At 40.5% G+C, this 12,452-nt stretch overlaps 2 protein-coding genes and 2 long non-coding RNA genes across 4 annotated transcripts; all 4 read left to right on the top strand.

Moving 5' to 3' along the window:
- The first annotated feature begins 3,220 nt into the window (after positions 1 to 3,220).
- LOC121562155 lies at positions 3,221 to 6,929 on the top strand. Its single transcript, XM_045218069.1, has 9 exons — positions 3,221 to 3,493; positions 3,932 to 3,997; positions 5,452 to 5,538; positions 5,734 to 5,811; positions 5,941 to 6,012; positions 6,107 to 6,205; positions 6,340 to 6,444; positions 6,668 to 6,766; positions 6,891 to 6,929. Exons 2-9 carry the CDS (start codon positions 3,962 to 3,964, stop codon positions 6,927 to 6,929), a joined length of 615 nt encoding a protein of 204 aa, XP_045074004.1. The 5' UTR covers positions 3,221 to 3,493; positions 3,932 to 3,961.
- Positions 4,417 to 5,085, top strand: LOC123486910. Its single transcript, XR_006659550.1, has 4 exons — positions 4,417 to 4,456; positions 4,586 to 4,666; positions 4,787 to 4,867; positions 5,048 to 5,085. It is a non-coding gene; the product is annotated as an uncharacterized LOC123486910 (long non-coding RNA).
- Positions 6,930 to 7,407: 478 nt separating the features above from the next.
- On the top strand, positions 7,408 to 10,437 carry LOC121562158. Its single transcript, XR_005999420.2, has 3 exons — positions 7,408 to 7,499; positions 7,765 to 7,811; positions 10,375 to 10,437. It is a non-coding gene; the product is annotated as an uncharacterized LOC121562158 (long non-coding RNA).
- Position 10,438: 1 nt separating this feature from the next.
- Positions 10,439 to 12,237, top strand: LOC121562159 (mitoguardin 1-like). The gene is made up of 6 exons (XM_045218068.1): positions 10,439 to 10,444; positions 10,532 to 10,621; positions 11,093 to 11,191; positions 11,319 to 11,402; positions 11,507 to 11,611; positions 12,127 to 12,237. Exons 1-6 carry the CDS (start codon positions 10,439 to 10,441, stop codon positions 12,235 to 12,237), a joined length of 495 nt encoding a protein of 164 aa, XP_045074003.1.
- Positions 12,238 to 12,452: the final 215 nt, after the last annotated feature.

Below are 12,452 nucleotides of genomic sequence, written 5' to 3'. Positions count from 1 at the left end.
CTTTACTATAATAGCATCAAATGCTATGTGATTATCACTTACAGAGTCTAATGAGTGACATCTCAGACCCAATTGCTTAAAACCCATGATTGTTAAAATATACAATGTTCAACTTCAACTTTGTTCTCCTAATATACCTGATATAGATACACATTATAACACTCTATTTTCACTCCCTGTTAAACAGTACATCCCTAAACTATTAATGCTTTAAAACCTCAACCAAAATCAGATCATATGAAAATATCATAACCCCATGATAGTAACCAATTAAGTACTTGCCTAGCACCATAGATATTTACCACTCTAAACATCCATATCAATATCACCCAATACTTCAAATGTTTATAATGACTAATATGTTAATACGTTAACCCAATTAATCAACATATTCATGATTTCATTCACAATCCTCACATTAACTTCCATGTTTCAAACAGTATGATTCAACAATGTCTATTGAAATAAATCATATAAGTGTATCCTAAGACATTACTATAATTTATCACTGTTTTAACGTAATACCGATATAAGACATTTCTCAATTGTACAATCAATATCCTTCATTTTGAAAATAATTATACTAATAGTGAGGGAAAAAAGTATTTGATCCCCTGCTGATTTTGTACGTTTGCCCACTGACAAATAAATTATCAGTCTATAATTTTAATGGTAGGTTTATTTGAACAGTGAGAGACAGAATAACAACAACAAAATCCAGAAACACGCATGTCAAACATTTTATAAATTGATTTGCTTTTAATGAGGGAAATAAGTATTTGACCCCTCTCAATCAGAAAGATTTCTGGCTCCCAGGTGTCTTTTATACAGGTAACGAGCTGAGATTAGGAGCACACTCTTATAGGAGTGCTCCTAATGTCAGCTTGTTATCTGTATAAAAGACACCTGTCCACAGAAGCAATCAATCAATCAGATTCCAAACTCTCCACCATGGCCAAGACCAAAGAGCTCTCCAAGGATGTCAGGGACAAGATTGTAGACCTACACAAGGCTGGAATGGGCTACAAGACCATCGCCAAGCAGCTTGTTGAGAAGGTGACAACAGTTGGTGCGATTATTCGCAAATGGAAGAAACACAAAAGAACTGTCAATCTCCCTCGGCCTGGGGCTCCATGCAAGATCTCAACTTGTGGATTTGCAATGATCATGAGAACGGTGAGAATCAGCCCAGAACTACACGGGAGGATATTGTCAATGATCTCAAGGCAGCTGGGACCATAGTCACCAAGAAAACAATTGGTAACACACTATGCCGTGAAGGACTGAAATCCTGCAGCGCCCGCAAGGTCCCCTGCTCAAGCAAGCACATATACAGGGCCGTCTGAAGTTCGGCAATGAACATCTGAATGATTCAGAGGAGAACTGGGTCGAAAGTGTTGTGGTCAGATGAGACCAAAATCGAGCTCTTTGACATCAACTCAACTCGCCTCAACCTGCCTTGATTCCCGTTTGGTCAGGTGATAACTGTCTTGATTCCTTTTGGTCAGAGTGACGACTGTCAATGCCTGCTGGAAGTTTCTAATTTTCACAGACTGACCAACCTTTTTAGATTGTTGGTCATGAAGATGTCCCTTTCTTAAAATGTTGTGGCTAAAGGAGGGTCGGGAAGCGAACCCAGGTCACTGGCGTGAAAGACAAGCAGCCTACGCATTGCGCCAACAGGGTAAACCAACTTAATGAGAATTGTCTTGTGGCTCACTGGCACTTATTAGCGAGGATCACTATACTGCCGCCCCCGAACGGGAAGGCACGTCCCCATGCTTCGAGCCCCTTTGACCACCAATATGTATCCTACAGTTTTTTTAGAGAGACAATATCTTTGTGGGAGTCCTTCCTAATTAAAACCCTAACCAGCCGTAACATACGCATTAGATTTCTATTGTCTGCCATTTTCTGTCTTTTAGCCTCTAATTCGTTTTCTCTCCTGAAGAGGATTTGTGTTGGTCTACTGGTTTTCCTCAACATCCACCCTCTTTGGATTTCTTATTGTTGCCGGCTATACAGCCCAGAGCTTGTGTGCTCGCCTGGGGTTTCTATTTTAGTCTATTTTAGGATTAGGGTTGTGTTATGAAACGTGGGATACTAGGTCTACATTATAAATATGAATTATCCAAATTATCAATCAACTGTAAAAACGTTCAGATACTGTTTAACCAGCAGAGCAGAAGTGCCAAGAGATGAGAAGAGTAGGCTATCTCAGCTGATAAAAAATAAAAACAACTATTTGAATTGTGTTTGAGTTCCATGCATGTTTGTTGAACGCTTTGACACCTTGAAAGTGAAAGTGAGAGTGGTTCAGTGAGTGGGCTCGGCCTAGAACATCAGGGGAGCTGATGAACGCAGGAACGAACGTTCCTTTTCAGAACCATGGAGAGCGCACTGTGCATAGTGGCGCAGTCCCTTCTTCTCACTCCTACTTAGAGCCATATGTATATTCTAAATTATTCTACTCCTACTGCTCTCTAAACCATGGTTCATAGTTCACCATTTTATAAACTCCCAAATCATCTCCAAAATTCAACTGAATTGATATCACTGTTGAGTGATTTTTAATCAGGTTGGTAAACATGTTCATCCCATTGTGACATTGCCAACCATGATGTATGGAAGCATTTGACGTATTAATGGTTCCCTATAAAAACCTGTAATTCTAAGAACGTGTCAGATGGTTTTGAACTCGGTCAAAATCACTGCAGTATGAAGGGCGATAATGAGTAGGCCTACATTCAGTACTTTGTTGACAGCGACCACGCTGAGATTCCTCCGCCAGCGGCCGCTTCTGTGTGCAGCTGGCCTGGTGCTTGCGACCGGTTCGGCTGTCTACTTTTATAGAAAATATTACGGCGTCCCGGTCTACTTTTATAGAAAATATTACGGCGTCGGTGAGGATGAACCGGCCACGGTGGAGAGCGTGTACCGTGTTGTCACGGTTGAGGAGGGTAAATTTACAGATTTTACAATGTCTAAATAGCAATACATACTGTTTATAGTACGGACTGAAACTATATTTAGCCATCATCATGTCATCAATTGAGTCCCAAATGGCACCCTATACCCTATTCCCTATTTTTGGTCAATAGTAGTTCACTAAATAGGGAATATGGTGCCATTTAGGACTCAAATAATGACATGATGATGGCTAGCAAAGCCCAGAGGAGATTTGATATTTTTTACAGTGTAGCCCTAGATGCTATGGAATTCCACTATTAACAACAACAAACGAACATGCTCCTCTGAAACCAAACCTTTGCTTTAGGTTTAATTGAACATATTGGTACATTATGCAGACACATAAATACAATGTGATATCACACAATATAAAATACAAATAAAATATAAGATCAGCCTAACTACATGGACAGATGTCTGGTGTCTTGCAGTATTTCTTAAACTTAGAGAAAATTATCCTTTATTGTTTATTCATAAAGATCATGAGCCCACCCTGGACCAGGAGGACCCAGTCCTTGTTCAGGTAATAATGTAGGCCTATCAATAGTCTGAGTACCGGTCTGTTTCTACTCTCTTGCCAATTCCATCGTGGCAATATGATATTTGCATAACAATCCAATAAGGTTGTGGGCAGAAAGCTGAAACAGACTGGCACCCAGGCTATAACAATACTGCTTCTGTAGCAGGATTGGTTCAATAACAATCGGACATTCAAACTGTAATTTTACTCACTCGAAAATTGATCCTTAGTTTGTAGATGAGGAGGTTGGCAGCGGCCCTGTCTGGCTTTAATCCCTTGGTCTGGACCTCTGTGGGTTCCCAGCTCTGTAAATCCAACGATACTGATCATCTCTAGTTTTAAGACTAGTTTATGTAACTTAAACATAAACAATACGTTTTCTGAAGAACAATATGGAAATACATTTCTGTAAACATATTCCCTATTTTTTTATAACTGCAGCCAACTTATTACCTTACCCATGCTGGGAGGATGCTGGTGAGAGAGCTGGCAGTGTTAAACACACAGGTAACCATGCAGATTATTGGACAAAGCTAATCTGATATAATAGGCAGGATTACCTTCAGTATCCACTATGGTAGTGGGATACTTTGATGTACTTAAACCTATTCCCTAATTTTCTTACAGATTTTCATGAATGAGCAACACATTTTCATCTCTCATGCTGGCACGATGGTATGGGATGAACTGTTTTCTCAGCCTGAAGAGGTAGCCATTCACATGCAGGTACTTTAGACATGTTCTTAACATTTATAACTCAGACCTGTGTGTTTCAACTATTATCATTGCAGTGGCCTCCTCTTGCGATCCTCCCTATACCAGTCTTTCACTCCTATACCAGTGTATCATTCAAACTGACTCTTAAATTGATCCTGTCTTGTTCCTTAGTATGTGGATGAGGAGGTTCGGCAGCAGCCCTGTCTGGCTTTAATCCCTTGGTCTGGACCTCTGTGGGTTTCAAGCGCTGTAAGTCCATCCATTCTGATACTCTCTGGTCTTTAGACTGGTTTATGTAACTTAAACATAAACATGACGTTTTCTAAAGAACAATATAGAAATACATGTCTGTAAATATATTTCCTATTTTTCTAATAGTCTGTAACACTGCAGCCAACTTATTACCTTACCCATGCTGGGAGGATGCTGGTGAGAGAGCTGGCAGTGTTAAACCCACAGGTAACCATGCAGATTATTGGACAAAGCTAATCTGATCTAATAGGCAGGATTACATTCAGTATCCACTATGGTAGTGGGATACTTTGATGTCCTTAAACCTATTCCCTAATTTTCTTACAGATTTTCATGAATGAGCAACACATTTTCATCTCTCATGCTGGCACGATGGTATGGGATGAACAGTTTTCTCAGCCTGAAGAGGTAGCCATTCACATGCAGGTACTTTAGACATGTTCTTAACATTTGTAACTCAGACCTGTGTGTTTCAACTATTATCATTGCAGTGGCCTCCTCTTGCAATCCTCCCTATACCAGTCTTTCACTCCTATACCAGTGTATCATTCAAACTGACTCTTAAATGGATCCTGTCTTGTTCCTTAGTATGTGGATGAGGAGGTTCGGCAGCAGCCCTGTCTGGCTTTAATCCCTTGGTCTGGACCTCTGTGGGTTTCAAGCGCTGTAAGTCCATCCATTCTGATACTCTCTGGTCTTTAGGGGGGCTTAAACATAAACATAACGTTTTCTGAAGAAAAAAAACCTGTATGGAAATACATTTCTGTAACCATATCCCCTTTTTTTTATAGCCTGTCAAACTGCTGTCAACATATTACCTTACCCATGCTGGGAGGATGCTGGTGAGAGAGCTGGCAGTGTTAAACACACAGGTATCCATGCAGATTATTAACCAATGCTCATCTGATCTTATAGGGATAATTAACCTTCAGTATCCACTTTGATAGTTGAATACTTTGATGTCTTTAAAGCTGTTCCCTTATTTTTACCAGATTTTCACGATGGAGCAGCCTATTTTCATCTGTTTCACTCCAGCTAGGAGGATGGTATGGGAGGAACTGTCTTCTCAAAATGAACAGGTAGCCATTCATATGCAGGTACCTCATAGGTTTCCTTAACCTTTAAACACAGACCTGTGTAGTTCAACTGCCAATTGTCTTAGAATCTATCTTTGCAGTGGCCTCCTCTTGCGATCCTCCCTATACCAGTCTGTCACTTCTATACCAGTCTCTCATTCAAACTGACTCTTAAATTGATCCTGTCTTTTTCCTTAGTATGTGGATGAGGAGGTTGGGCAGTGGCCCTGTCTGGCTTTAATCCCTTGGTCTGGACCCTTGCATGTTCCTGTCTCTGTAAGTCTATCCATTCTGATACTCTCTGGTCTTTAGAGGATATTAAACATTAACATCAAGTCACTAGTTTTCTACAAAACAATATAATGAACATGTCTGTAAACATATTCCGTCTTCTTCATCTCCAAGCCCAAACCAGTCTACTATCTCACCCGTGCTGGGAGAATTCTGGTGAGAGAGCTGGCAGTGTTAAACACACAGGTAACCATTCACATTATTAACCAAAGCTCATCTGATCTTATAGGGAGAATTTCCTTAATTTGATGGCTTTACCCTATTCCCTCTTCTTTCACAGACTTCCAAATTGGTTACTGAGGAGCCTACCTTTCACCTCACTGAAGTGGGGAGGCTAGTGCTTGACGAACTGTCAGCACCTTTAGATAGCCATTCACAGGTAGCCATTCACATTATTAGACAGTCATAGAGTATTAGTAATAGTACACATTAACATGTCCTCTATCTCCACAATTGTGTTTTTTATTAATCACAGAGAAACCTCTGAAATTAGGGGATGTCTTTGTTTTTCAGCCAAATAGTGAAGACTCTCGTTTTCCCTATGAGAAGTTGCAGCTGGCTGGGAACTGGGGTTCGTTTCATTTCCATTACTGGAAGATCCATTATGGACGAGTGCAGGTACTTCAGACATATTCTTAACACTAATGAACACACCTGTATATTTTAACTCCCATTTGTCTCTGGGGTTTCTTTTGTATGTCTGGCCCTAATTGAAACGTAGGGGAAAGTTGTTATATCACTGCCAGTAATGATAGTCAAAACTTCGCCTGCCAAATGATATAGAAATCTATAGTTAAAATATAGAGAAAGGTCTGCAGACTGAAGGCGTTTTTTCTTTTAGCAAAATGAAGAGGACTTGCATCACCTGTGCATTGTGAGGGGAGTGGAGAAACAGCTGTGGTGGAGCAGAGTCATTCAGGAAAAAATCCTGGACCCATGGGTGAGAGATTCTCAACTGATCTTTCATCTCAAATGCACCTGATTTGTGTCAAATGATGCACACAATATAGGGCTACTTATATTTCCTGGATGAAATGTAATGTTTCCCTGTGTCTCTTTTAAAGGGTCTTGTCCAGGTGGTCCTCACCAACAAGGGGAGCTGACTGGTATTAAGGTACAGTCAAACACTTTTTTCACCCCCCAAAAATGGGAAGTGGCAAATGTCCATTTACCTGTTTCAATAAATGTTGACAGAAAATGAAATGAGACATTTGAATTTCTATCCTCATTTTTAGTTCCTTGGTAGAAGGATCTATGGACTCAGGTCCTGCCTTGTCAAGATGAGGTCTGAGTTCACCTATTATGAGGATGCCCAGGTATAACTCGTTGTTTCTCTGTGCTAGGATTTATTTCAGTGTTTGGTTGAGGGGTTTTTAATATTGTGGTTTTCAATGTTGGGCTTACAGTGTCACATGTTGTGTGTTAAACAGCAGGTGGATATCTCCACCACAGTGGAGGGGTTCCAGGAGAGGGGGGATGAGATGACGTCGTATCAGTTCTCCACCTCTGACATCATCACCACCCCTCATGAACCGTTCTCTGGCTCCTCTCACCAGTTCCCCCATGATTCTCCCCCTCCCCCTCCCCCTTTCCCTTCTGATTCCCCTCCCAGTCCCCCTCCACCTTACCACTCCACCCAGGACCAGGACCAGACCCCTGACAGCACTCCTCACGTAAAACTCTTTCTACAGTCAATAGCACTTTTTTCTTTGTTTTACTGACATTTGTACTTGTGTGTACAGGTGTGTGTCTAAGTGTCATTGTGTTCAAAACACAATGTTTTGGTATCGACAGGTTTGTAATGTCTGTCAAGGGTCAAGTTTTTAGGTCAAGATGAAAGTATTGTTATGATGTCACTGAATGTTTTGTCTGCTTTAGTTGATGTTGCAGGTGAAATGCAGTTTAGTAGAGTTGATGTTAATGTGATGTCTGCTTTAGGAGTTTGTGGAGGAGCAAAATAATGTTGCAGATGTGCCCCAGCTGTGGTGAGTTTGCTTTAATGTGTTCATCTATAGTAAAAACATTTGCTTTGAAATAATCTGCCCAATATTGTACTAATACAGAAGTAGGACCTTAATAATCCTTTTACTGCAGTGGGCTAGATCAGGGTCACACAGTGTGTTTCTTAATAGTCTTAAACAAATCTACTTTGAAGGAAAAGTATACATTTCACACATATGGATATGGTCTTAAAAAAAGAAGACACCTTTACCATGTCAGATATAGAGTTGAAACACTTTCTATACAGTACCAGTCAAAAGTTTGGACACACCTACTCATTCCAGGTTTAAAAAAAAAAAAAATCTATATTGTAGAACAGGTTTCTTCAATTCCGGTCCTGGAGGGCCGAAACACTTCTGTTTTTTATTTCTACCTGGTAGTTAATTGCACTCACCTGGTGTCCCAGGTCTGAATTAGCCCCTGATTAGAAGGGAGAGGATGAAAAACAGAGGTGTTTCGGCCCTCCAGGACCGGAATTGAAGAACCCTGTTGTAGAATAATAGTGAATACCTCAAAACTATGAAATAACACATATGGAATCATGTAGTAACAAATAAAGTGTTAAACAAATCAAAAAATTTCACTTTTGAGATTTTTCAAAGTAGCCACCCTTTGCCTTGAGGACAGCTTTCCACACTCATGGCATTCTCTCAACCAGCTTCATGAGGTAGTCACCTGGAATGCATTTCAATTAACAGGTGTGCCTACTTATAAGTTAATTTGTGGAATTTCTTTCCTTCTTAATGCGTTTGAGCCAATCAGTTGTGTTGTGACAAGGTAGGAATGGTATACAGAAGATAGCCCTATTTAGTAAAAGACCAAGTCCATATTATGGCAAGAACAGCTCAAATAAGTAAAGAGAAACGACAGTCCATCATTACTTTTAGACATGAAGGTCAGTCAATTCGGAACATTTCAAGAACTTTTAAAGTTTCTTCAAGTGCAGTCGCAAAAACCATCAAGCACTATGATGAAACTGGCTCTCAGGAGGACCGTCACAGAAAAGGAAGACCCAGAGTTACTTCTGCTGCAGAGGATAAGTTCATTAGAGTTAACTGCACCTCAGATTGCAGCCCAAATAAATGCTTCACGAAGTTCAAGTAACAGACACATCTCAACATCAACTGTTCAGAGGAGACTGCATGAATCAGGCCTTCATGGTCGAATTGCTGCAAAGAAACCACTACTAAAGGACACCAATAAGAAGAAGAGACTTGCTTGGGCCAAGAAATATGAGCAATGGACATTAGACTGGTAGAAATCTGTCCTTTGGTCTGATTAGTTCAAATTTGAGATTTTTTGGTTCCAACCGCCGTGTCTTTGTGAGACGCAGAGTTGGTGAACGGATGATCTCCGCATGAATAGTTCCCACTGTGAAGCATGGAGGAGGAGGTGTGATGGTGCTTTGCTGGTGACACTGTCTTTGATTTATTTAGAATTCAAGGCACACTTAACCAGCATGGCTACCACAGCATTCTGCAGCGATACGCCATCCCATATGGTTTGCGCTTAGTGGGATTATCATTTGTTTTTCAACAGGACAATGACCCAGCACACCTCCAGGCTCTGTAAGGGCTATTTGACCAAGATGGAGGGAGATGGAGTGTTGCATCAGATGACCTGGCCTCCACAATCACCCGACCTCAACCCAATTGAGATGGTTTGGGATGAGTTGGAGCGCAGAGTGAAGGAAAAGCAGCCAATAAGTGCACAGCATATGTGGGAACTCCTTCAAGACTGTTGGAAAAGCATTCCATGTGAAGCTGGTTGAGAGCATGCCAAGAGTGTGCAAAGCTGTCATCAAGGCAAAGGGTGGCTACTTTGAAGAATCTAAAATCTAAAATATATTTTGATTTGTTTAACACTTTTTGGTTAGTACATGATTCCATATGTGTTATTTCATAGTTTTTGATGTCTTCACTGTTATTCTACAATGTAGAAAATAGTAAAAATAAAGAAAAACCCTTGAATGAGTAGGTATGTCCAAACGTTGACTGGTACTGTACATCACAAAAGACTGAAATATAACAAAACCGTTTGACATAGAAAAACCAGATTTTCTGCATTATTAAAAATCATTTTGATTAACTATGAAATTATGAAAAAGATTAATATCATTACACCCATGAGGCCACTAGAGGGCGAGTTGGTCATTTGACTGCAGGAAAGGGTCTACTTTAAGCCAGTGTGCTACAGCAGGGAAATAATCCTGCAGCAACAGCAAATATGAATTATTATGTGGATTATAATTTTCATTTTTGTAGGGGTTGATAAATTTTTGGGCAAATCAGTCTGACATTTCAAAGTGAAAATTACAAACTTTAAAAGCCTTTTTAAAACTAAAATACACTATAAGTTTAATTTCCTGCCGTGCAAAATCCTCAGCAACAAAAGAGTGATCAAATGAAGGTCCTACATTGGTATGGTCTGTCTGAATCCTGCAGTTGTAACATAGGCTAACATAAGAGGATATCTTCATATCATGGCATTGATGTATGCTTTATCTCCTTATGTTGCACATGTGTTACTAAACATTTATATTTACAGGAGTTACTTTGGAAACCAAGGGACAACCAACTTCTCTCTGAGGCTGGCCGGTATCCGACATGCAATGGAGGTGTGAAATTGTGAATTTAGCACCTTTTGTATTTCATTTGATGAACATTTCTGGACTATTTGTAAATGTATTGTCTTGTTCGCACAGGCTCTGACATCCTCAGACAGTACCTCCCTTAATTACCTCACCCACGCTGGGAGGATGGTGTTGAGCGGATTGTCCGAGCTCAACCAGCAGGTAACCATTCACATAATTGTAGAGTTCATCAGACCAGATATACAGTATAGTTCCCACATAGATGTCATTTCAACGTCTAGTTTTGAGTTACATTTGGTTGAGTTGTCAACTAATGTGAATTCAATGTGAAATCAACAAAAACATTGACCATGTCATTGGATTTAGGTTAAAAGTTAGGTGAAAAAAAGACTAAATTCCCTTACGTTGATGACTTTTTTCAAATCCAATCAGTTTTCCATGTTGCTTTAACATCATCACATTACATTTTTTTGTTAAAATGACATAGAAACTACGTTGATACAACAAGTCTTTGCCCAGTGGGTTACATTTAGGCAACAGTGATTCATAGGTTTTAGTTGAAAAGTTCCAATGTCTTACAAGCAAAACAATCAGAGACCGTCTGAATTACAGACCTGAATCTTTGATTTTATGATCTAAGTTTAAGGAATTGTATGATTGTTTTGTTTTGAGGATGTGAGGCAGTTTCAGCAGGCCTACGACCTCCTGGTGAACTTCATTAATGAGCCAGCAAACAGGGAGCGACTAGAGCAAGAGATGGCTCTTGTAGGAGTAGGTTTACATGCAAGTTTGAGCGTTAGCTGTAGGCACAGTCTGCTCATCCAACATCTACTCAATGAGACTTTCTAAAGTGCTTGTCAATGAAGATTATGTAATTAGCGTATTTGTTTGACTTCAGATCGACCGCATCAACTTCGTGGATGTATTTTATGAATTCGTTCTACTAAGCCTTCTAGAAGGAAAAACATCTCTTCCTACATCTGTAAGTGGCCCTAAGAATGTAAAAATCCTGTTGTTTATCTATCCTATCCACACTGTTGTATCAAGCCTGTAGACACTCACTCATGTCCCCTGTTCCTTCTCCAGAGGCCTGGTAGCTTCTTTTATCTGCTCATGGAAGTGATAATGAGGATTCACCCTCCTGGAGGAGCCTGGACAGAGGCTGCTCGGAACTTCTACCTCCTCATTAAGGTACATCTCTCTCTCTGTCTCTGTCTCTGTCTCTGTCTCTGTCTCTGTCTCTGTCTCTGTCTCTGTCTCTCTCTCTCTCTCTCTCTCTCTCTCTCTCTCTCTCTCTCTCTCTCTCTCTCTGTCTCTGTCTCTGTCTCTGTCTCTGTCTCTGTCTCTGTCTCTGTCTCTCTCTCTCTCTCTCTCTCTCTCTCTCTCTCTCTCTCTCTCTCTCTCTCTCTCTCTCTCTCTCTCTCTCTCTCTCTCTCTCTCTCTCTCTCTCTCTCTCTCTCTCTGTCTCTGTCTCTGTCTCTGTCTCTGTCTCTCTCTCTCTCTCTCTCTCTCTCTCTCTCTCTCTCTCTCTCTCTCTCTCTCTCTCTCTCTCTCTCTCTCTCTCTCTCTCTCTCTCTCTCTCTCTCTCTCTCTCTCTCTCTCTCTCTCTCTCTCTCTCTCTCTCTCTGTGTGTGTGATGGTTTGTTCATCATTATCTTTGTAGTTGGTCATTAAATAATAGTTGATGATGTGTCTGTTGTCGTCAGGGCCAGATGAAGGCGTGGCTGGACTCCATCTTCAACCTCGATGAGTCCATCTATGAAAGCCCACAGATGCTCTCGGGGGCAGGTGATGGGGAATCTAGAAATGCAGGTTGAGTTCCTCCTGTCCAGCCTGGATTAAGGGTCCCAAACTGAGCTGAGGATCACTAACACAAAATAAAGTTTTTTGCATTTAAACATTATCTGTCAATCGTAAACTAACTTTACATAATGTGTGGGGGAGAGTGGGGTAAGTTGAGCCATTTTTTACATTCAGTATCACTCCGTCAAGGGAAATATAGTATTCTTTCTAACAAAGATATCTACATATA

The sequence above is a fragment of the Coregonus clupeaformis genome, unplaced genomic scaffold, assembly GCF_020615455.1.
Source record: "Coregonus clupeaformis isolate EN_2021a unplaced genomic scaffold, ASM2061545v1 scaf1341, whole genome shotgun sequence".
Classification (NCBI taxonomy): Eukaryota; Metazoa; Chordata; class Actinopteri; order Salmoniformes; family Salmonidae; genus Coregonus; species Coregonus clupeaformis.
The sequence above is the reverse complement of the archived record's forward strand: the minus strand, read 5'-3'. Positions and strand labels throughout refer to the sequence as shown.

Bases quoted from the DNA above. Each gene is read 5' to 3' on its own strand.
- LOC121562155 (XM_045218069.1), top strand. From the start codon at position 3,962: ATGCTGGTGAGAGAGCTGGCAGTGTTAAACACACAG. The intron at 5,539-5,733 runs GTAGCCATTCAT...CTTTTTCCTTAG, and splicing joins TGTCTTCTCAAAATGAACAG to TATGTGGATGAGGAGGTTGG. The intron at 6,013-6,106 runs GTAACCATTCAC...CTTCTTTCACAG, and splicing joins TGGCAGTGTTAAACACACAG to ACTTCCAAATTGGTTACTGA.
- LOC121562159 (XM_045218068.1), top strand. The intron at 11,192-11,318 runs GTAGGTTTACAT...GTTTGACTTCAG, and splicing joins AAGAGATGGCTCTTGTAGGA to ATCGACCGCATCAACTTCGT. The intron at 11,403-11,506 runs GTAAGTGGCCCT...TTCCTTCTCCAG, and splicing joins AAACATCTCTTCCTACATCT to AGGCCTGGTAGCTTCTTTTA.